The sequence below is a fragment of the Chrysemys picta genome, chromosome 14 (assembly GCF_011386835.1).
Source record: "Chrysemys picta bellii isolate R12L10 chromosome 14, ASM1138683v2, whole genome shotgun sequence".
Lineage (NCBI taxonomy): Eukaryota > Metazoa > Chordata > Testudines > Emydidae > Chrysemys > Chrysemys picta.
The window spans coordinates 40,814,914-40,839,026 of NC_088804.1; the positions used below are offsets into that span (position 1 = coordinate 40,814,914).

The following is a 24,113-nucleotide window of genomic DNA, read 5'->3' on the forward strand; positions in this document are numbered from 1 at the left end:
ACCGCTGCCTGTCTCCTGGGATCTGTCCCCTCCGGAAGGCATGGCAGTCCGGCCTATCCCCCGCATAAGCCTCCGAGGGGACCAGCTACAAGGATCACTTTGTATTAGTTTCTCAAAGTCAGCCTGATTCTGTGCGTATGTCAATAATACTAGGGAACGCTTTCCAGCCCTTGATCCCATGGCGTTTCAGGAACGTGAGCGCACAGAGATCAGTGCCCTTCCCCTCCGCCAGAGCTGGAACGCCAGGTCTGCAGAGTCTCTCTCCCCCAGATCGCATTTAATGGGGGTAAGAAATGGAGGCTAACAGTGCAGTAGTCAGTGACCGGGGGGCGGGGGTGTTGTTTTGCCAGAGTGCAGAGAAGTGAGCAGCTGCATACCAGCCGGGCGAAGGTTTGGTGGCCTCTGGATTAACGAGTCCCTTAGTTGGGGTGCAGCTATGGGCCCTTTGCTCTGAACTGCCTGGGAGTGAGGCTCGCAGAGCAGAGGGGGCAGCAAACCCCCTCCCCAAGAAAGGTGGGAGAAGCTTATTTGGGTATCTCCTCCTGAAAGGGGGTTGGGACAAAATGGAGCAGCTCCACCCCCTGTTCAGGAGAGGCCGGCTCCCTGGGGTGGCCCTTGGCCTAAAGGCCTTGTGTCGGAGCAGCTGGGCCTGAAACTTCTGGGGCTCCTAGGGGAGCCAAACCCTTGCTGGTTCTCTCCCCCGGCGCTCGCTCCTTGGTGTAGCCCCAGCGGTTTAAAGCCAGGGTTAGGCCATATCTCTACTGCGCCCAGCGAGTGAATCCAGCCAGGGCCGGCTACGGCTCCGGGAGCAGCCCACGCAGTGCTGCCCCCGTCAGAGCACTGCAGACGGGGTGGACTCAGCCTGGTTCTCCCCTCACTCCCCGGCAGCAGGAAGACTTTGAAAACCTCTGCTCCTACATTAGCTGAGATCCCAATCTCTGAGCCCCACCCCTCCCCTCCTGCCCACAAAACTCCCTTATGTTCCCCTTAGTGCCCCTTCAGGCCGGGTTTGCCATGTAACGCCTGGATTGGCTGGCTCCAGCCTCCTGCACCAGGGCATGTCAGCCAGGAAGTCCCTGGGCTAGCGGCCGCCTCAAAGGCGAGTTTCGCATTCTTTCCATGCTGCCTTTGTTTCATGCCTGCACTGAGCCTTGTCAGAGGGCTGGGGCCTCATGACTGTGGAGGTGTGTCTGCCCCTGGCCCTGAGGTGGGGGGGCAAGGCAGTGACTTGTGTTTGAATGTTTGCTCCGACGCAGGCCCTGCTAGACGCCCAGCTCGTGGGTCTCTGGCCCATCAGCGCCCGCCGCTGCATCCTGTCTCAAACCCGCTCCCACCAGGCCGGCCTTTCACATGTGCGTGGGTGAAAGGTGTCACCCGGCAGCCCTTTCCAGTGTTACCCAACTTGGGATTTCTCACCTTGCTTCAGCTCCCAAGCTCAGCAGCCGCTGAGGAATGCGCCTTTTGGTATGGGACGTCATCGCCGGCTCTGATGCAAGGGGTGCGTGGCCTCCGCCTCGCTCTGATTGGCTGGGTGCTGCTGGGACGTGAGCGAAGGGCCAGCTCTCTGCCCGCTGAGCCTGACGCTGCTGCCAGCTCGAGGCGCCGGGGCTTATGCCCTGCACCCTCGTGTGGCCAGCTGCTACCTCTCTGCCAGGCTGGGGCCCCTGCAGTTATTTTCTGGGTTCCTGGAAACAATTCACCTGCATGCACTGCATTGAGTGGGCAGAGACCGGGCGCAGGCCCCGTCCCTGTTGGCAGCCAGGGCTGGCAACTCTCTCGGGGAAGCACAGACTCCATTCGGCATCAAGCAGCTGTCCTGGGCCCTAGGGGAGTTGGGGGGGGGGGGTCTCACCTGCTCAGCAGGCAGGTTAATGAGTTGCCCGCCCATCACTCTGAATGGAAGGGGGGGGGGTGGGAAGGGGAAGTCTGGGCCGCAGGGGGGGAACAGCAGTCAGGGGCCCCAGGGAGTCCCTGCAAGGAGCGGTGGCCATGGAGGTGGCTCTTAGGCTGTTTCCCCAGCAGGAGGGTGGGGGGGGGCATCTTCTCCAGCACCAGGGGCTGGATCTCATCTCTGCTCTGGGGCTGGAGATCGTCCGGCTGTCTCAGCCCAGCTCGGGGATAAGGGAAGAGTCATAGGGACACATCAGCTGAAGAGGGGACAGTGCAAACCAAGCCGCAGGCTTTGCCCCAGAGAGTTTAGGGTCTGAGAAATGGGGTCGTGGGAGGACCTGGACAGAGGGGCGACCGCCTGCACCTTCCCCTGCTAGCACTGCCCCGCCATCCCCCAGCCATGGAACTGGGGGTTGGTGCTGGCTGGAGGGGAGACCGCGAGAGAGGCATTAGGAGGTGCCGAGGGAGGACATGGGGGTCATGCCTCACTGCTCCCGATGCCGAATGCTGCAGTTCAGTATGCAGCCCTGGCCCCGTGCCCACCCAGAGCAGGACAGACCAGCAGTCAAACGCGCAGGGGTGTGCAGAGAGCCCCAGGCCTGCGCTGAACACACCTGCCGCTGCCAGAGAGATCTGCATCTCCCCTGGCAGCGCGTGGCCCCGGTGGACACAAGGGAAAGGGACTGCTCCCTCCCCGTCTGAACCCGCGGGTGCTGGGCTGGTACCTGGAAACCCCGGTTGCCCAGCCCCGGTCTCCAAGCAGCGCATGGCCTTGGGGCTCCTGCCAAGTACCGCCCCGTCACCACGCAGGGGAGCAGGGGGCTGGGCTCAGCCGCTCAGCGAGGCTCCAGGCCAGCTTGCTTCCCAGCCGTCGGTAACATCGGGGCCGGTCCCAGCGAGCTGCAGTTGCCATGCCGGGGTTTTCCCTCAATCCAGCGTGGCCCAGCGAGCTGCAATGCGGCGTGGGGGTTTTCCCTCAATCCAGGGCCAAGCGGGCGGGAGCATGTGACAGCCGCGGTGAACGAGTGACTCCAGCGCACGGTAGCAAGGAGCCGGCTGTCAGCAGTGCCTGGTAAGGCCGGTTTGCAGGGAACCCGTGATCCTCCAGTCGAAAGTTCAGAGCCTGCTTTGCGGGTTGACGTTTCACCAGTTGTGGCTGGGCTGCATGTTAACCCTTCCCCGGCTGCTGTGGGCGGGGGGCACCCCATCTCTCTGGCATCTCCCGGTACTGCACAAGAGCCCCCTAGATCAGCCATACCACGTGTGTCCAACGCTGCCTGTGCCACGTGGTCAGGCCTCAATGCATTATCTTTGGGGAGGGGGCTTCACTGAAGAGATGGGGCCTGTTCCAGCTGTGGCTTAAGGGCTCCTGTGAGGCGTGTGGCAGCGCCCCGCTCCCTGCCTCATCTCTCACATGGCCAGCCGGCCACAGTGGGGCACGTCGACCTCCCCAGGCGCTTTCAATGGCCTCCGTTGTGGGGCAGCCTGGCTTCCTGACTGTATGTGCCCGACTGCAGCAATGCGAGGGTCAGGTTTGCAGCAGCCTGGGGCCGCCAGTCCTGTGAGGGTTTGGACCCTTCCTGCAGGTTGGGCCTTTGTCCCACCCTGAGCCTTGGCAGCTGCCGAACCTCTGCCACTGACTTGCCAGGTGACCTTGGACAAGTCACTGCTCCGTGCCTCAGTTTCCCCATCTGTGCAGCGCTTTGAACGTCCCGGATGAGGCCTGTACAGCGGCATTAGCTGACTGGCTCCCTTTGCCAACTTTGACGCCTACCGGGCGGCTGACAGTGTTGCCCCAGGGATGGGTTACAGCTGGGCAGGAACCGGCAGGCCTGACGCAAAGGGGCGTGCAAAGGAGCTATTGCTGGCTTTGTAATGCCAAGTGGGTTCCCCTCGGGCAGGTCTCTTCCTGGAGAGCAGCAAGAAGAGCAGATCCTGCATCATCTCATCCTTGAGGCAAATGTGCCACCCAACCAGGCCCCTGCCCACACAAACCCAGACCCCTTGCTCTGGGCGCCCACCAGCCCTAGCAGAGAGTCAGACAGCTAGTCCCAAGTGGCCGTCTCCAAAGCCGGGGGGGGGGAATGAGCCATGGGACACACACACACCCCCGCAAGCTCAGCAGGGGCGTATTGTCCTTTGCCTCCTGAATCAAACACATGGTCCTGGGTCAAGCTCCAGCGGGAAGTGAACGCGCCACCTATGGGGAATAGCAGTGAGGGGAGAGCCTGTAACAAGGACGCCCCCTCCCGCCCATTACCCCAGCTCCCTGCCCTGGGCCACCTCGCCCCTAAAGTGCTGCGCCAATGATTAACAGATTGCAGAATAAAGGAAAAGACTCTTACAATCAATTAGCTGCTATCCTGCTCCTGCCCAAGAGGAAGTAGTGCGTTGAAATGGGAGGAGGAAGTGAGGCTGAGTATTTGGAGTTTCCAGGTGTGTGTACATCACCTCCACGGGTCACTATATAAACTCAGGCAGCAAGAGACCTGGCCAGAGAACACCTGTCACTACCTACCACCCCTGAGGGCAGGAGCAGCCGGCCTAGGGAGAGCCACAGCAGAGAGAAGGGAGAGAAGACGCTCCCCAGCCTGAGGACGCATCACCTGCTCCAAGCCACTTGGTCTTCCCACTCCTCCATGGATTCAGCCAGCGTGGTAAGGGATGCACAGCGCCTGGGCTGGCTCGGCACCCGTGCCAGTGCGGCTCTCCTGGCACCCTGTGAGGGAGGCAGTGGCCAGCAAGGCTGAGTGCCAAAGAGGGTCAGGAATTAAGCAGAATTAGCCTGGATGGGTGGGTACATAGCAGGCTATGCTCACACTGTAGGTTTGTGTAGAACTGTGTGACCATAGATATACACACTGTGGAGAGAGGGGTGGGTACATGTAGAAGCTGTGTGTGTGCATGACGGGGTGTGTGTACATACGTATACACTATGTTTGTGTAGAGCAGTGGGGGTAAATATATATGCTTTGGGTGTGTACATATATATGCACACACGATGTGTAGCAGTGTGTGGGTACATATAGAAGCTGTGTGTTTGTGTGGGGCGGGAGTGTATACCCCAACACGCTGCATGTTTGTGTAGGCCTGGGGGGATATGCACAGTCCATTGTGTAGCTCTGTGTTTAGATGTTTGTGTAGATAAAATGTAATGGCCGCGGGGACCGTTCTCCGGGCCTGGGGGGATGGGAGTCAGGCTCCTGGGGAAGCCGGCAATGATTGCAGGGGGGAGTGCGGTTTCTGGAGGTGTCCCCCGGGCTGTTGTGGGACGTCCCTCCTGGGCAGGCTGCTCATCTACATGCACTTATCTCCACCCCCCCGTCTCTGTCTGTCAGGGGGTGCTGTGCGCCCTGCTCCTGCTCTCGCTGCCGGCCGGCCAAGCCCAGAAGCGGGCAAAGGATCACCACCGCCACCACCACCACCACCACTGTTTCAGCCAGGAGCAGCTGCAGGCCGGGGAGCTGCCCACCCACTTTGTGAGCAGGACCATGAAGTGGGACCGATACGCCCCCGTGCAGCTGGTGCCACACCTGGAGAAGATGCAGCAGGAAGGAGGCCAGAGACGCAAACGCCAAGTAGATGGGTGCCCGGCTCTGCAACTCCAGGCTACCATCAACAGCGAGCCCAATGAGCGCTCCCTCTCTCCCTGGAGATACCGGTAGGCACGGGTGGCCCCTGGCTGGGCAGGGTTTGCATGGAGAGGAACCATAGACCGTGATACCAGGCAGCATTCTGTGCCTAGCGGGCTTGAATAGGAGTCATGCGGGCTAGTGAGCTCGGCTCTCCTGGGCTTGAGTCTCAGCTCCTGACCCCTCCACCCAGCGTGACCTTGGGCACACCTCTTCCCCTGGCTGTGCCTCAGTTTCCTCTCTTGGGGAACGGGCTAACGCTAGCTGTCCCTCATTTGTGTTCTCACAGCCCCACGAACGCACCGGATGCCGTCTGAGCATGGCTCTCGCTGCTCCTTTTCATTCAAAGACCAACCGACTCCGTATGAAAATCCCCAGTAGGGCTGATCGGTGGAAAGGGTTCCCTCGGCAGAACAAGGCTTGTGGGTTCTCACCCGCACAAAACAGGAGCAAAACACTCCAATCCTGCTCCTCCCCAGCCAGGGAATGGACAGTTGCTAAAGAACGACTGATCTGTGGTCGCCTGGGGCCCCTGTAGTCGCCTGGAGTTGTAGGAACCCCCGGTCCAGAGAGACACAGGGGATGGCCCTGAAGCAAATCTCCCCAGCTGTTAAATCTCTGCAAGAGAATCACAGAACAGAAGACCTGTTGATTGTTTACACCTCGGCCATCCCCTTCAGCCAGGGCAGGGTTAGACCCCTCTCCTGGTGCTTAGCACTGATGCACCATTAACTACTGTCTCCCTTCCTGCCCTGGCTGTCCCCATTTCACAGATGTGGAAACTGAGTCCCCAAATGTTCATTAAAACTGTTTCCTTGGGTCCGTCCAGTGGAAACAGGCCTTAAATAGACCCTGAACGAATCCCCAGATGGTGCAGCAATGTGGAACTATCTACTGAAGGTACTTCCATGGCCCCATCACCAGCGCATCTCATGTAGTTATCCCCACGCGCCCCATGAGAGATTAGCCACATTGTACAGGCGGGGCCCTGAGATGCTAAGTGAATTGCCCAAGGTCACGCAGGACATCTGGGGCAGAGCTGGGTGAATGGAGACGCTTGGAAACATTGCTCTGGGGCTGGGCACCTGGAGCTCTCACTGACGTCGATGGGGGATGGAGGGTGGCCAGCTCCTGTGCCCCCCCCCCCAGGTCACACAGAAAGGGGTAGTTCATGCTTCTGGTTCCCCGTTAAGGTGCCAGCTGAGCTCAGAGCATGGCAAGGCAGCCAGGGAGGCTGCTGCCAGCGGGCGATGGGGTTGTATTAGCTCTGCCTTGCCCGGAGTATGGTGTGACCCTTCTCCTCTCCCGCAGCATCGACGAGGATGAGAACCGCTACCCGCAGAAGCTGGCCTTCGCCGAGTGCCTGTGCACCGGCTGCATCGACGTCAAGACGGGCCGAGAGACGTCCTCGCTCAACTCTGTGCTCATGCACCAGACCATGATGGTGCTTCGCCGCAAGCCGTGCCCGCACAATACCAGCCCTGGGACCTTTGCCTTCGAGGTGGAGTACATCAAGGTGCCAGTCGGCTGCACCTGTGTCCTCCCCAGGTCCAGCGGCTGAGCACGTGACAGATGCTGGAGCAGCCGCGCTCCCGTGGAGCGAGCTGGTTTCCAGCATGTTAACCCCAGACCCGTAGTGTGACCATGTCACACCGACCAGTATGTTTGTTTTAAAGCACTTACTATTTATTTAAATTGTAGGCCCTATGGAACCATTTCCCTGTCCCTAGCGAGACCCGCCCAACCAGCTAGCTGTCCTGGGATTTGCATTTCAGCCTGCCACCTGGTGATCCTGAAATCCAAACTATCAGCTGCCAAGGTTGCAGGTGCTCTGCAAGCTGGAAATGCAATGAAAAGAGCTGTGAATCCTCATGCCTCAGGGCATCACCTGACTGTCAGCTAGAGGGGTCAGGAAGGAATTTATTCCTGGCTAGAATTTTGCACAGTGAGGCGTATCTCTTGGGAAGCGAGAGGGAATGTATTCCTTCCTCTGAAGCAACTGGCAGTAGCCACTGGCCACTAGCCTGTTAGAGGGCTCATTCTAATGCTCTTGTGTTTATTACAGACCTCATGCTTAGCTGGCCCTGCCTCCTTCCCCACGGTAGCTAGAAGGTGCATGTGACGGGAGGAGGAGGGGTCATATGGAGCTAGGCAAGCACGTCTTCCTTGCTGATTGCACACATTGTGCCGGACACTGCCTCTCGGTGCTCTCTAGCAGAGAGCAGGCCAGGGCTCTTCTTTGTGTCCACATTTTTCTTTACCAAAAAACCCCAAAACAGATGAAATTCCAGCCAGAAAAACCTGGCAGGAAAGGCTGCACAGTGAAGCAATGGCCAAGCGGGGGGGTTGCCTCCGTATCCTTAACTCTGCCCTGCAGGAAGCAGTGCATACTGACTAGCATTGTCCTTGCGGCTTCACTTTGCAGCCTGACGATGCTCTCTGGGCCAGGGACTCGCATGTACGTTCCTATCAAACCCAAGCACGTTGGCTGGCCAGCAAGCTGTGCCGTGCTCTGGAGCCCAGCCTGCCTGTGCTCTGCGCATTCCCAGCCCCTTGGGAGACCTGCAGCCCCGTGCAGCCGTCCGTGACGCTGCAACGCAGGGAACCATGGGCTAGTACAAGGCTGCGTCCAGCCCAGATGGCCCCCAGCTGGGCCGAAAGGGGTCGGGGCCAGCCAGCCGTGACGCTGATTTGTTCTGTGTATTTATTGGTTATTTATTTATTTCTGTTTGCTGAGATGCCGGTGATACTGTTCCCTGGGGGGGGGGGGGGGGGGGGAGGGGAGGGGCTCACCGCTAGGCCTCCTCCACCGAGAAACATTTTCTTTGGCAAAACACTGAGCCAGATCCAACCCCCTGGCCTGTCTCACACTAGCCACAGCCTGAAGTCTTGCATTGGAAATCAGGCCCGGCAAGTGGGACGTCAGTGAGGTGTTCTGGCCAGGCTGGCGCTGGGCAGTGCTTATAGTCCCTCATGAGCATCAAAATGCCCTTGAAAAGCAACCCCTGTGGCTTGTAAAGAGCGAAGCAAGTGGCCACACGTGTGCTCAGTCCCCGCAGCATCGGGCCAGCCCAGCGTCCAGCTGGACCCAAGAATGGGCCAGTTCTTTTGCAGCAGCCGCTGTTGTTGCTTTAGAAAGTGGCAGCTCTCGCCCCAGCCGACACGCGATCATCTATTTATTTAAGCGCCATTGATTGTGAAGTCTGGTGAGTGTGCGATAAGACCGAATTATTATTATTATTTATGCCAAGCCATTAGTATTTATTGTGTCACTGTTAAGCTGCGCTATTTAATATTGCCTGGATTGGAGCGGTGCTGATTTGTTGAACGCAGTTGCTGTTCCTGGGCTGTAATTTCGCTGGTGTGGACGGCTGGGGAAGTGGCAGAAACGCCAGCCAATAAAGTTTGATTTCCCTTTGGAAAGTGTCCAGGGCTCAGCCTTGTTTGTTACGCTACCAGGCAGCAGCGACTCTGTGGCCATGTCCCAGGGTGATGCTAATCAGCTCCCAAGCGCCGAACAGCCCTGGGGTGAGATGCTGCCTCCCGGTGCGATTACTGCTGGGAAAATACCCCTGGCATAGGAGCGCCGTGTGGGGCTGGCCCATGCACCCCTGCGCTGCCCCCATCCGAGCATGGGAAGTGCAAGCGGGGACGTGGCCACCGCAGGGAGGCGGGGCAGAGTTCGACACTCAGCTGTGCTGCCCAAGAGGGCGCCAGTGAGGTTTGGGGTGAGTTGGAGAACTGCTGTTGTCCTTTGAGGGGGAGGCGGGTCTAGCATCTCTACCCAGGTTGTGAGCTCAGCCGCTGGACGGTGCTTCTGGCTGCAACAGCCTGTGCTGGTGAGTGGGGAGAGGCGGCGTATGAAAAGGCGTGAGCCGGCTCAGGCCTAACAAAAGGGGCTCCAGAGGCCATCCCAGGGCCGGCTTGATGAACAAGGCGAGGAACGACGGGCCCAGCTTGGCGTGCTGGAAAGCCGGCCTAATTCGGGAATGAACTAATGAGAGGATGAGCTATTCCACCCAGGGCGAGATGGAGGGTGTCTGTGTGTGTGGGGGCACAAAACAGTGAGCCCCACTCCTGGGCTAGTCCCTCAGGAAAGGGCAGCAGGCCTCTGGGTCAGTCTGTCCTTCATCGGTGCATTGAGCCCACAGCCCAGCGCTGACCCCACCTGATACACGTGAGTGCCTGCTCCGGCTTCCCCGCCCTCGTTTGCTCCTGTCCAAGCCCACTAGCGCCCTCCTGGCCTACCGTGCTCCCGCCACTTTTCGCCTGCCCTGGAGCCCAGTGGCATCATATGGCACCAGCATGACATGGCCCAGCCAGAGGGTGGGGGCTACACTACAGCCTTTGGGCACTGACAGCCCGCTTACGGCACCCTCGTTATGGCCGCGTCCACTACGATGCTGCGTCTGCCGAAGTAAGTGGCCCGTTACACCGACATCATGACGCTACCCGCGTCGCTCTCACGGTGTGGTCAGGATGACGCAGCATCTGTGCAGCCCCTGCGTGACTTACATCGGCTGTCAGGCCCAAGGGGGCTGACCTCCCAGTCCCAAGCCCTGGCACTGCCAGCCCAAGCTGTCAGCGGGGTGCGGGGGTCACAGCTGTGAGCACGCCCCAGCCCCTGCTACTGTCTCCCAGGAAGGGATGGAAATAGTACACTCCCTGCTGTGAAACGGAGGCCTGGGCTGTCAGTACCAGGGGGGGGAGGCTCCCAGCTGTGAGCCCACACCCAGCTGAGAGGCTCAGGCTGTTGGGGTGGACAGGCCCAGGTGTGAGCTGGTGCCCACCTGACAGCTTTGGGGGTGGGGTAGACCAACTGTGACCTACAGCTGAGGCTGTCAGCCCCTGAGCTGCCGGGCTCCAGCTGTCAGCCCCCTCGTCTCAGCACTGTCCCATGTCAGTCGGCGGCAGCGTTTCTGGGGGGGGAGGGGGGGCGCACACTGCCAGCAGACGGAGCAAGTGAGGCTGTGACCCACCACGTTAATTACTGCAGTGGCTGTATGGCGACATACTTTAGCCAAGCGCATCCATCCATGTTTGACCAGCTGCCCTGTATCACGCGCACGTCAACAAACGCCACATCTCCCCGACCATTCTTACCCGGCTCTGCGCCCCTTCGTGGCACACACGTTTGTCAAGAGCAGGACCCGTAACCAGCACGCCCCAGTCTTTCCCACAAAGGAGGCGGGGGTGTTGGGGTCAGAGCCGCGAACGGCCAGCCGCACGCTATAAAAAAGGGCTTTGATGGGTGTGTTTTGCAGCTCCACTCAGTTTCCAAAGGCTCTAGGTTTTGTTTCTGTTTGTGCAGCTGACGCTGAACAGGGCACGACTGCGGCAGGTATGGTCACACCGTTACCCTAAATGGGTCACGTGAATGCCGCTCACCCACAAGGCCCTTTCGTCTGGCGTGGTTTACACACTGGGCCGTGTTGCTTTGACGTGTCTGCTGGCGTTGGCCCCAAGCCTGGTGTGGTGCTGGCCTTAGTGACAGTGGGAAGAAGGCGATAGGACGTACCATGCACCAGACGCTTTGCCGCGGACGGCCTAGTGCCCGGCTTTCAGGTGCTGGTGGGGGCCTCATGCAAGCCTGTCACTGTTATGAATAGTCAGGTTTGTCTTGTTAGGACTAGAGCCCAAAGGGCATTAGGCACCTGCCGCCTCAGTGTCTAAATCCCAGAATCGGGCCCTTGCTCAGCAGCCATTGCACATCATAGGCCCCTAAAGTCACATGGCTCCTCTGGGTCGGTCTCTGCGCAGCCTCATTCCCAGATGTCTCGACTCGCAGGCCCCAGAGCACTGCACGAAGCCAGAGGATGGGTGTAGTCCCCCCCCCCCACACACACACACACACACTCCTGAGTCGCCCATGGGGGCCTGCGCTGGGCTCCTAGCTCACCCACAGCCAGGGGCTGCAGCGCTCGCAGGACCGCTGAGGTGAGGGGGCAACCGCCCACATGACTCAGCCCAGGGTTAGGACAGGCAGGGAGGGCCCTGGGTCACATGCTCCCCTCGGTTTGCAGGGGCGGAGGGATTTGAAGCAACCGCTGCCCCCCTCTGCCCCTCCCCGCCCCCCCCCGTTGCGTGCGCTAGCCACTGGGTATAGAATAACCTGCTGTGGGGCTCCCGCAAGTGCTCCTTTGACGCTGTTACACGGTGGATAAGGCAGGAGTCCCGCGCGACTGTGTCTGTCCGAGCAGGAGGCTGCAGCCTGGGGGGTGGGCACACGCAGCGAGGTGGGGGGAGCCCCAGCAGCCAGCCCCCCACCCACCCCCCTCCCCACCCCCGAGCCACTAGTGCCTTTTTTATTTAGCTCCAGTACAATAGCTGCAAGAGGGCAGCACACCCCCCAGAGCCCAGTGATTAGGGCACCAAGTGGAGACAGGGCTGATCCCTTCTGGTGGGGCGGGGCGTTAACCGGGGGGGGGGGGCGGCTCCCACTGTACACCCCCCACACACACTGGGCTAAACACTAAGAGGCAAAGAAGGCCAGTGTCCAAGGCACTACGAGGGGGGCAGCCCACGCAGCCCAGACCCCAAACTCCCAGAGAGCAGGAGGGCTTAGCACCCACCCCGGTATCACCCCCCCGGCTGGCTCAGGCGGCTGCCCCCAACCCGCCCAACTGCTGACATGGTACCTAAGCCCGGTGTCTACGTGTGTGACTCTGAGGCAGGGGCAGGTTCCCCCAGGCAGAGCTGACACTGCCACAGGAGGGTGGCTGGGTGTGTGGCCAGCGCACAGGGCCTGCACCGCGCTGCGTGGGTTACAGCCCAAACCCCTGGCACAACAACTGCTGCGGGGGCCCTTCCTGCCAAGATCCGGGCCGCGATGAAACCGGCCTGGTGCAACCCCGACATGCACAATGGTGCCACTTCAGCACGGAGCGCTGGCAAAAACAGCAGCGGGGTGAGAGGGTTGAGGTCAGGGAATGGGAGACAGAGCTGTTCCAGGCCAGCCCTGCCCGGGCAAGGGGAGGCCGGGCTAGGCCAGGGAGGGGAACCTGGGGTGATCCATGGCTCGGGCACTGATTTTAGTCTGGTGCAAGGAGACACTAGCTGCCTTGGGGGATGAGAAAGGAAACCTGGTTCATTTCCTCCTGGGCCACAGTGCAGGTCACTAGCCGGACACCAGTGCCGACCCGAGATCTGGGGGGAGGGGGGGGAAATCCACTGCCCCCCCCCCCCCCCCGGCCTGAAGTGCCCAAGGCAGTTGCGATGTGCCAGCCGTTCAGTGCCCCGGCTGAACGTAGCAACCAGGGGCTAGCACAGCCATGCCCACGTAGATACTAGCCCCAGGTGGGAGCTAACTCGCCCTCGGGGGCCATGGGCCGGCTGCCTTCCCCTCCACGGCTCCTACTGCCCGTGCACCATCCGTCCTGGGCCCACAGGACATCAGCCGGCCTCTCACCCCAGCATCCTCACGGCTGGCAAAACCAGGCCTCGCCCCGGGCACAGACCAGACCACCTTCCACACACACCCACACACCCTCCCTCCTGTCTGGGCTCCCGCTGCCCTCACAGCTGGGCTGCTCGGGCTGAACAGCAGCAAGCCCACAGCGCCCCCTGCAGCCCAGAACCACCAACTGCTGCACGAATTCAACCAGACTGTGACCCTACCCGCAGCACAGTCGGGTCCCCCGGGACCCCCCCGACCCTGCTGAGGCCCCAGGGGAAGCCCAGCTGCCTCTGGTGCTTTCCTCACAGGGGGCTGAGGAAGGACCCCTTCCTCCCCGGACCTGGCTCTTTGACCCCCACCCCACTCTCTGCCTCCCCACCCACCCCCAGCCCCCTCAGGCCGCCAGCAGAGGAGGAGGGTGGACCTAGGGCTCCCAGCCAGCACTGGAGCTGGGTGAGAGGGGCCCATGCAGGGACCACACTCAACTGCCTCACAGCACCCCCTGCCTACAGGAGCCCCCCCCCATAGAGATCCCCTTGGATGCTGGCTTCCCCCAGCAGCCAGCACCCCTCCCCTGCCCCACACACCCTGCTAGCACAGCCAGAGCGAGGGGAGCAAGTGACCACTTCACGCAGCACCCTGGCTTCTCCGTGAAGATCTCGCCCCCAGAGCTGCCCTGGCAGGCTGAAAGGGGCTCTCCTTGTAACCCGTGCTTTGAGGCTGGCCATGAGGAGACGCAGGGGAGGCGCGGATGGGATGCCCTGGTACCGGAGGGGGATGGGGCAGGGTCCGGGCGTCTCAGCACCAACAGAACAACAAGGCGAGGCGGAAACTGCAAGGCCTGGGGGGGTCCCGCCTTCCTGCACAACCCACACCCCCTCCCGTGCAGCGAGATCAGAGATTGCTTCACTCGTTTTATTACAGTATCAAAAGGAGACAACCCAATGAAGTGATGCCATTCAGCACGACCACGCCCCCATCCAGGGGAGGGGCCTAGCAGGAGCCAGCCGCCCCCAACTCCCCCACATCTCAATGGGCAGAGTGGGCCCCACACCCCTCCACTGTGCAAAGGAACACCGAGGTTGCTGGGCTCTGTGACGCCGGGGGGTCCTGAGCGGGCTGTAGTGTGAAGGGGTGATGGGGAGAGAACTGGGCTCTAGAGCTGGGCGGGGGGGAGAACTGGTTGTCCAGGGGGGAGGGGGAGCAGGCTGGACCCCGGGAGGAAGCATCTGTGAAGGGGGCATGAGGCTACGGAGCTGGCAGTGGGGGCGCCCGGCTGCAGGCAGAGTGTGCTCAGTGCCCGACTCCCTCCAGCTGGGCAAAGCGTGGGGCTGACGTGTTACTCGGCCTCAACGATGACCGGGATGGGATTTTCCTGGCCGGCCTCCTCCGCCGGCTGCTTCTTGCGCGTTTCCGCGGGCGGCCGCGGCGGGGGCATGGTGGGGGGCTGCTTGATGGTGCCTCCTCCCACCTGCGGCCGCTCCTGGGGCTTCTGCTCGATGGGGTTCCACTCCTCGCCGCGGATCGCAGCCTGCAAAGCAGCCCCCACAGGGCAGTGAGAGCCGAGTCACCCCTTCCCCTGTCCCCCCCTTCAGAGAGCTTCCCTCAGGCCCAGGAACCCGTCCACACAGCTATCACCCCCCACCACCTCCCATTCACACAACGGGCGCCTCTGCTGGCCAACCTAACTCGATGCACCCTGGAGGTTTTTAGGGACCCAGAACGCTCAGCATTCGAGTTAGCCAGCAGGGGGCACTCAGCGCCTGGCAGAGAAACTTCTCCGTCAGACCTAGGGAAAGCAAAGGAGGTTACTGCATCTCTTACCTTCCACCTGGCACCCTGCCAGCTCTGTACAAATATTAACTAATTAACCCCTCGTGGGGGACTGTAGCTAAACACCATCCAGTTTATTGATGGGGAAACTGAGGCATGCACCGATCCAGTGAGAAGCAGTGGCAGCTAGGACACGAACCCAGGAGTCCCAGTCCCCTGCTCTAATCACTAGACCCAGAAATGGAACCCAGGAGTCCTGCCTCTCTCATGCTGTAACCACTAGACCACATCACTGGGGGGCAAATAACATTCCTGTCAACTATATCCCTGATTAAAGCAGAAGCAAACAAAAGATGATGAGAGGCGTGAAACATGCCGGGTGAGTCGAAAGACAGATGCTGCCTGGTTTTCTGAGAATGGCACCAAGCCCCCAAGCGCCTGCTCTTTAGGAATAACCCCCAGAGGGCTAACAAGGTAGGTGAGGTGACAGCACTGGGCACTTACCAACAAATAGATGCCACTTGCGATGCCCAAACACGCCGTGCCCAGAATGGTGGATAACAGGAAACCCGCAGGCACTGCAAGACTGAGCGAGAGAGAGATTTAACTCCAACCGAACCTTTTTAAGACAAGCCTCCAAATAAATTAAGAGCAAAGGTTTGTGGGTAACACAAGAGGGGAGCAAAGGTCTGTGGGTAGCGCACCGGGGAGCTGGTTCTCTCTGTGGATTCTGATGCGTTCCGCAGAATCCAGGCTTTTGTTTACCCAGAAATCAAACATTTCCTCAGCTGGCGAGTCAAATCTCTGGTTCTCTCTGTGGCTGGCCAGACAGAAAGAGCCTGTCTGCTATGGGGGAGATGGTGCCTGGATCAGGGGGCACAGGGACAGGCTGGGTAGGGTGCCAACCCCAAATCTCCAGCGTGGGTTTGGCAGTGAACTGTTCCTGCTCATTCCTGGATTCTCCCTGCTGTAACTTTTGGGCGATTGGAGCAGACTCTCCACCCCGGGCTCAGAACCAAACCCAAGCCCCGCACACAACCTGGGAGAATTCCTGAGCGGGCGGAGCAGTGCGTTTACACAAACTCCCTGTGAACTGAAGCTGGGGAGACGCCCGCCATTTGACATCCAGGAGGCAGGAACAGATACGAATCTAGCCCCTGCCGAGAGCAACGGGTGGCTTCCCATCCCCAAATCAACGAAACCGTCTCACGCTTCCCATTCTGAAGGCTGGCAGAGCACATCCCAAGCTCCATGCAATGCACACAGCCCCACTGAAATGCAGCCACCTCTGGGGTGGAGGGCAGCAGCCCACTGCGGCACTCTGTGTTGCATAACAGCAGCGGAAAGGGAAAACTTTGGGCCAGATCATGGGAGAACCGCTGCTTAAAAACAAAGAGACAGGGACAGTGCACACAGGCGCTCTCATTCACCCAGAGCAGTCGTGGGCTCAGATCGATGTTGGAAGGGTGACGGTTACACTGACCCCATGGTGAGAGGGGATGAGGGATTTCAAACCTGGTGCTTATGAAGAGAAGCCATCCCCGCTGGCTATGCACACCCTCTCGGTGCCGCCACTCGATCCAAGCCGGGCCTCAACTCGGGATCAGGCATGTGTGTACTGAGACATGGTTAAATGTAACCCCGGGTAGGAGCTGGCTGTGGACACGGACACGGACACACACACCGGACTTACGCAGCATGCAGGATGGCCCGGACGTAGTAATTCCTAGTGATCGGCCCAAAAACCTTCACCACGGCTGTCAAGTACTTCTGGCCACTGCATGGGGTGGAAAGAGAGAGAGAGAGAAAGAGAGAGAGAGAGCACACAGGGAAGGGGGGTCAGAAAGGCATGGGATTCCCACAGAGGATGAGGCACATGACACAGAAGGGCAGCCCTCCCTCTGCTCCCGATCACATGCCCCAATCTGCCCTGTGCCACGCCCCTCTCTCTGCCCCCTCTATCGTGATCAGGATCTAACATGCTCACCCAGGCAGTTGAAAACATTGTGGGAGCGCAGAAGTCTCCTCCCACCTGATCACCAATGACCAGCGAACAGGGCAGTGAGCTGCAGCCCCTGGCACTCTGGGGATCTGAACTGCGATGTGACAGGGAGCCAGACAGGGCACAGAAAACCCTGCTGCTATGGAGGAAGTCAGCACCCTGGACATGAGGCTGCAGGGCTGCGATACCCAGAGACCCGAGCCCAGTTCGGCCACTCCAGCTCCCTTACGACTTCCTCTCCAAAACCCCAGCAGAGCCCCTCCAGCCAGGAATTTCAGGGCCACGACTGCATTTGGGGCTTTTTAATTCCAGCCGAGCCATGTTTCACTGCCATGGAAACGTCCCACTGCTGGCAGGGTGAGACCTTATCTAGCACGCCGTCCTACTGGCGGAATAAAGCTGTTCAGCCATGTGTCATAACCCCCATACTTCTCGGAGATTCTCCTGTCGTTCAGACTGGAGACGTGCTGTTGGAGCAGGAAGAGGCACGTTTTGGCCCTTCTAGGCCTGAAGAACATAGCAATTGCCAGACTGGATCTGACCAGAGGTCCAGCTAGCCCAATAACCTGTCTTCCACCGGCACCAACTGCTTCAGAGGAAGGGATGAGAAACTCCCTAGTGGGCATTAAGGATCACCCCGTCCATAGGAGAGAGTTCCTTCCTAACCCTTGTCAGTGAGTTGCTGGCTAATGCCCTGAAGCATGAGGATGTATTGGGTTTTATCCAATCTAATCTAACCATGGATGCTCTTTTCAAGCCTGCCCATGTCAAAATCCATTTTTTAGGACCCTGCTAAGCTGTTGGCCTTCGTATCATGTTGCAGTGAGTTCCACAGGTTACTTATCCATGGCTTAAGACACCATTTCCTTTCCTCAGCTTTGAGCATATTGCCTCCGCTCTCCATGCCATTCCATTGCCAGGACAGGGCTGCAACAGTCAGTTTGGGCCTGGACTGAAAGCCAGAAAATCCCCTTTGTGAGATCACCCTCCTCCCCCCGACAGCTGGAGGCGAAGGCGGGGGAGTACTTACCATCTCTCCATGGTGGAACCCTTTTTCCGCTTCCCCCGGGGGTACTCCAGCAAGCAGATGAAGACCCCAGCCGCTCTAAGAGGACCAGTCAAGGAAAATAGCTTCTCAGCGCCCAAACCCCCTTGGTCTATGCTGCCTGTCTGGAGCAGCCCATAACGTACAGCACAGACCCACAAGGTCAGGAGAAGCCTTTTTCAGACTCCCTCCCACATTCACTGCCTGGATGGGACCTCGACGGCAGCATCCACCCTGGGGAACTTCTGCTGCCAGCTGCAGCAGCCTAGGACTGGCCCGTCAGCCCATCAAATCCAGGATCCCACCTGTGGCCGGGGACAATGCCTGATGTTCCAGAGGGACACAAGAAAAAGCCCATAATGCTGGCCAGCTAAGCAATGAAGGGCAGAGGGTAACAACAGCTGACTGACCCCAGCAGGTGGAAGGGAGTTTGCCCCTGAAGCGTGAGGATTGGCTACCCCTGCTTTAGCACACAGGACCACAAAGGTTATCAACCAGCGGACAATTCCCCAGCCTCATTACAAACCCAGCCACGGCGGCTGGGCACTTCAACGCTTAGGCCATGGAACTCGGCTAGTCAGTTTCACTGTTTGTTTATCGTAAGTTCCACTTCTGGGTTCCAATACACTGGCCCCAAAGCGGCTGCTTTTGGGTTTCTAGTCCCGTAGGGGGAGAGGGGTTGAAATGCCCCACCCCAATTTCTTCATTTTGACTTTGTGACATTGCGAAAGCTTTTCCAGCAACTCTCGACAGCCGGGTACCCTTTTAAACCACTGCTGTGGTGAGCAAAGCCAGGACGCCGCAGCCTCCGGAGATCTTCGCCCGCAAGATGCCTGGGGAGCCCAGGGACAGATGGCGGTTCTGGGAAAGGATACATGGCATAGGCAGCAAACGGCCACCCTTTGAACTGAGCAGCTACCGCCACAATCCCTCCCGTCACTAGAACTAAGAGACAAGGGAGAGAGAGGGAGGAGGTTAATAAACCAGAGCGAAGGTCCCCACACTCTGTCCTCGTGGTACCCAAGAGCTGAGCTTCTCTGAGCCCGGAACAGGCTCTGTCCCCACGGTACTCTGCTCCAGAGCGATAGTTAATCCCAGGTCTACCCATTCATTGAGCGCCCCACACGCCACGGCAGGTCGTTTCTATCTGCTTACAGAGACACAGGTCTCACGCATTAGAGAAACAGCCCCCAACACGCCGCACAACCTCAAACTGCCCCCGCTGCTGCTCCCTCCCCCAGCCCGTATCACGCCACCGACTGAGCCTGGGGAAGATTTTAAATCAAAGCCTCTCCCCGGGAGGTAAGAGCTGGAAACAGGACCCAACCTGAGAGGGTTTTTGCCATCCGGTGACGCCAAAAGAGGTCACCTCAACTTGTGACAAATTTAGCAGGAGAAATAGGGTGACCAGATGTCCCGATTTTATAGGGCCAGTCTTGATTTTGGGGTCTTTTTCTTATATAGGCTCCTATCCTCCCACCCCTTGTTCCGATTTTTCACATTTGCTGTCTGGTCACCCTAGGGAGAAATAACAATCCAAACAGACTCTGGGCCTCAAGCCAGGTCAGTTGGACACTCATTAGAGCTGGTCTTTGCACCAGGGAGTCTGACACCACAAGCGCCGCTGTTTGGTTAGTTACACTCCAGCCTCTGGCCTGGCCATGGCATTTCAGCACAGCCCCAGCTACGCTGGTTTCAATTCCACTTGGGCCAGCCACCACGGACAGGAGAAATCACCTGCAAACCACCTTCAACCGAAGCTGAAGGACGGATTTAAATGTAAGAACGCCGCCTGGGAAGAGGGCACCATCCGTAGCTGCGTCTGGCACGCTGGGGCGGGCACGCGTCACTGCAAGGGAAAGTGACACCGAATGGCCTCGGCTGGAGCTAGGGTTGGGGTGAGGCGGTAGGAGGGTGAGGAAGGATGAACATGGGTGAGAGTTACGGGGATCACTCAGCCGTAGGCACCAGTGGAAAGGGCCCCTTGAGAGGGCATCTGCTCCAGTTACTGCAGGGACTCCGCAGCACGTCACATCAATACGCTAACCCAGTATTACAGTAACTATCGCTGCATAGGCCCCTGCCCGGAAGTAAGTCCTGCCCGGAGCCAAGCATTGAACCCAGCTGGATTCTTCACCAGGGAAAGGAGGAAGAGACTTCGCTAGTTACCCAGACGCCCTGGCTGGGAATCAGCAGGGGGACTTTCCCAGGTGTTACAAGAAGCCACCAGCACAGCCAGAGCCTCGCCAACTCACACAGCAAGAGCACAGCAGAAAACCCCACTCCCAGCGAGAATACAGCTGCCCTGTCACAGTAGCTGGGACCTGAATCTGCCAGACAGCAGCAGCCAGGCAGGGCATGTTCACATTGCCCTAAAGCAGAGCCAGTTTTGCAGGAGTGGTCCCCTGTGAAGGTCACGCATCCATGGTGACCTGGGCAGGAATGCAGCTCTCGCACTGGTCAAGCCAGTCCACAGCTAGTGCACCTGGGACGCCCACTTTGCACTTTCCCATCAGCCAGGCAGAAGTGGGAGTAGAGGGACAGAAGTTGCCTGGCTCTTTCTTCACTGGGCTAGACACGGGCCAGCATATTTGGCGTGAAAGCCCAGAGCCAGCCAGAGAGGAGGGTTTAGGTCTAAGGGAGGATGTGCTACTCACAGAGGCAGGCCCAAAGTTAAGAAACTTCCTTGTTTCCTGCACAGCCCATCACATTCTTTCCTTGCTTAAAAAACCCAAAACAAATGCAGCCTTGACATTCTCAAAGCCTCTAGCGGAGGCGATTAACCTGCCGCGCAGCATCCGCTGGAGGGAGCGATTTCTAGCTGAACAAACCAAACAGCCAGGATCCAGTCCCTGGATTCGGTTCCTTTTAGACTAACAGACGCTTCGGGATTTTTCGTGTCTAAGCAGAAAAAAATAAGCCCAAAAGGCCCTAGGCTCAATAAATAGTTTAATCTACCCCCATCTTCAACCCTCTCCAAAAGTTGGCCTGACTTGTGAGCCTGAAAATGCAATGCTCCCTGCCCCCATTGCATGTTTTGGGGCCTTTCTTTTAACTCGTTAGGCATGTCTAATTTGCAGTTACCACAGCAGATCCCACAACTCAGATAATGACATGCACACATCGCTAATTAGGCGCCAATCACTAATTAGGCACACTGCCACGCATAGTTACCCAGCTAGCAGGTGGAAGGATTAAAGGCCAAGTGCTATAACCACACCGGCTTCAGGCCGTAAACCAAATCCTAAGTGATGGATTGAGAAGCAGCCTTCCCTGCAGACAGGCAAGTCCCTGCCTACTACAAGGCGCCTTGTACCTTGTGCTGAAGCATCTGGCGCTGGCCGCTGCCAGAGACAGGCTCCCAGGCCAGCTGGCCCCTGCGTCTGGTCCAGACTGGCAATTCCTACGCGCCTGGCCCACAAGGCGAGTATTTGGCATGCAGCGTTGCACATTCGCATTTATCAACTGGCCATTTGCGGGTTTGAGTTCCAGGCTGGTGCTGGCCTGGCAGCTCCCAGCTCCTTCATTTATCCCCAGCTACTGAGCTCTGCGCTCGCGTCCCCATCGGCACAAGCTGGCGGCACCACCATGGAGGTGGCAGGAGACACCGGGTACCACACCCCAATCGGGAGGCGGACGGCAGTGTGCATAGGCAGAACTGAGCTATCTGAGATCCAACCAGCTCACTACAAATAGCAGCGTGGCAGCGGGTTAGATGCCCCAGTACGTACCCAGGGCCCAGGCAAGACAGTCCGTGGGTGGCTAGCCCATGATCCCGCCCCCCCTCGTTTCCCAGACACCCTGCTCTTTTTAGCAAGCGAGCTCAGCCCTGCCTGCCCTCCCAGCTGCAGTGAAGACATACCCTGAAGGTGAAATCCCAGTGCCAGCCTGGGTGCCAGGCTGACCGTGGATTTTGTGATGACGAGCTGTCCACGGGAACTAGACGGTAAATGTAACTTGGTGGCTACAATCACCTGATGGTAACAACACCCAGTAACCGAGAAGCAAAAGGCTCCCCAGCTCATCCCGCTCTTCCCACCAGCCCTCCCACCCACTCTCTCTCTCCTTCCAGTGAGTTCCCCAACAATTGAAGTGTCACAATGATGCTGTAATGTAGTTAGGTTCTTCTCTCTGGCCGCAAAGTTCGCAACCATGTCACGGCTGGGGGGTGCCAGCAGGGCAGATCTAGTTAATTTATACATTGGAGCAGTGGTTCTCAACCTGGGGCCTGTGGGCCGCAGCAGTGTGCTGATGGGGCTGCATGTGACATCCTCGGGGCCAGACGGGTAATACTGGATGCAGCCCGCAATGAGAAATAGGTTGAGAACCACTGCATTGGAGGGATCCCAGCTCCTAGCTGGAGAACACTTTGGAAGAAAAAATCCCTGTACAAACGCTCTTCCCAAGGGACTCAGCCCCACGCCGGGTGTCAAACTGAGGCCTGGCTCCACTGCCACGTGTTACCATATCCCTGTGTCGGCGTTCGCAGTGTGAACGCTGCTATCCCAGGATAAAGGTGCCGTAGCAGTAGGGGGATTTATTTCCCTTCCTGCGCAGGAAAGCGATACTGGTTCCAAGCACCTTTATCCTGGGATAACGGCATTCAAGTTAGGGGGCTGAACAGCAGCTCTCTCATGGGAGCAAGTCCCCAGAGAAACCCAGTTTACTCAGATTTCTATAGAGAAGTGAAGTTGGTGGCGCAAGCCCTGTACCCACTCTGCAGTGGGAGTTTTCATGCACATTTTATCACCAGATGCTGATCAGGCCAATGGAAGAGACTCATTAAGCAAGAGGAGAACAGAAGAAAAACAGCCCGGACGCTTCCTTCCCCTTTTTATTCTTTTCACTTCCTCAACCTCGGCCTCGGCCACTGGGCATGCCCCGCGCTGCAGGGTGATGGATGCTTGCCCAGGCCCCGTGAGGCTGGTACTGGGGAGGAGACTGGGTCTCCGGTGGGGAACACAGCAGCTTGGGAAATACCAGGATGAGGAGTGGGCATTGCTCATCACAGACCCTGCAGGGCAGGGAGGGTCCCTCCCCCAGGAATGACCCTGGGGAAAGGCAGCCACTTCAGACCTTCTCTTAAACCCTACCCCCCCACCCCTGCCCCACAGCCAGCCCTCCCATACCCCCTCCCCAGCTCTCCTTCCTACCCCCTTCTCCACCCCACCCCCAGCTCCCCTTAGCCCAGTTTTCACCCCCAGATCCCACCTACTCTCCATCTCACCCTCTTCCCTTCTCCCCCCAGCTCAGCTCCCCCACCCTAATCCCTGATTGCCCCCCCAGCCCACCTCCTTCCTGCCCCCAGCTCCCCTCCTCCACCCCCCCAATTACCTTCCCAGCTCCCTTCTCCTAACTCCCCAATCACTACTGCCCCACTCCCCTGCCCCCCTCCTCCAACCACCTCCCCAGCTCCCTTCTCCTAACCCCCCAATCACCCTCTCCCCTGGCCCCCACCTCCCCATCTCCAACCCCCCCCCCCCAATTCCCTTCTCCTAATCCCTCAATCGCCCTCTCCCCTGGCCCTCAGCTCCCCTCCTCCAACCCCCACCAACCCCCACCCAATTCCCTTCTCCTAATCCCCCAATCGCCCTCTCCCCTGGCCCCCAGCTCCCTTCTCCTAACCCCCAATCACTCCTGCCCCACTCCCCTGCCCCCCTCCTCCAACCACCTCCCCAGCTCCCTTCTCCTAACCCCCCAATCGCCCTCTCCCCTGGCCCCCAGCTCCCTTCTCCTAATCGCCCCCGCCCCGCTCCCTGCCCCCCAGCGCCCCGCCCGGAGCGGCTCCCCCGCCCCACTCACTGAGCCCGGACGCCAGCGCCTGCTCGTTGGCCCACATGGCCCACTCGATGCGCCCCATGGCTGCGCTGCTGCCGGCCGGGGACACACTGCGCCCCGCCGCCGGGAACTGGCCTGGCCCCGCACGGCTCGGCTTCTGCCCGCCCCGCTGCTGGCCACACCCCCGGGCAGCCGGACCCCCGCCCCCGCCTGGGGACAGGCGCCAGCCCAGCCACGGGGGGGGGCGATCCGCCCCCGGCCCTCGGTCCTCGGCCCCGGCCGGGCGGGGGGAGCCCGGCGAGTCGCTGCTTCGGAGGCTTTAAAACCCGCCTTCAAAGAGGGGAGCGGGCCCGGGGTGGCGCCAGCGGGGGGCACCCGCCCTCAGCGCGGGGAAGGGCAGGGCTCAGCCAGCCCCCGGCCACACCGGGGAAACTGAGGCACCGAAGTGAAGCGACTGCAGACTTTCAGCCAGCCACCTGCAGGGGTCTGGAGGGGATTTCCTTCCCCCGCCCCACCCCGGTTTTCGTTTTAATCCCCTTCCTCTGAAGCATCAGAGATTGCCGGGGCTGGAGACAGGACACGGGGTGGGCCGGGGCT

At 59.4% G+C, this 24,113-nt stretch overlaps 2 protein-coding genes across 2 annotated transcripts; one reads left to right on the forward strand and one right to left on the reverse strand.

The window, feature by feature from the left end:
- The first annotated feature begins 4,365 nt into the window (after positions 1-4,365).
- On the forward strand, positions 4,366-7,232 carry IL17C (interleukin 17C). The gene is made up of 3 exons (XM_042852339.2): positions 4,366-4,547; positions 5,229-5,551; positions 6,834-7,232. The coding sequence occupies exons 1-3, from the start codon at positions 4,530-4,532 to the stop codon at positions 7,081-7,083; spliced, it is 591 nt and encodes a 196-aa protein (XP_042708273.2). The 5' UTR covers positions 4,366-4,529; the 3' UTR covers positions 7,084-7,232.
- Positions 7,233-13,819: 6,587 nt separating this feature from the next.
- Positions 13,820-23,700, reverse strand: LOC101937351 (cytochrome b-245 light chain). The gene is made up of 6 exons (XM_005292233.5): positions 23,541-23,700; positions 18,614-18,683; positions 17,724-17,798; positions 16,385-16,468; positions 15,196-15,277; positions 13,820-14,449 (listed from the first exon to the last, which is right to left on the reverse strand). Exons 1-6 carry the CDS (start codon positions 23,596-23,598, stop codon positions 14,258-14,260), a joined length of 561 nt encoding a protein of 186 aa, XP_005292290.2. The 5' UTR covers positions 23,599-23,700; the 3' UTR covers positions 13,820-14,257.
- Between the last annotated feature and the right edge of the window lie 413 nt (positions 23,701-24,113).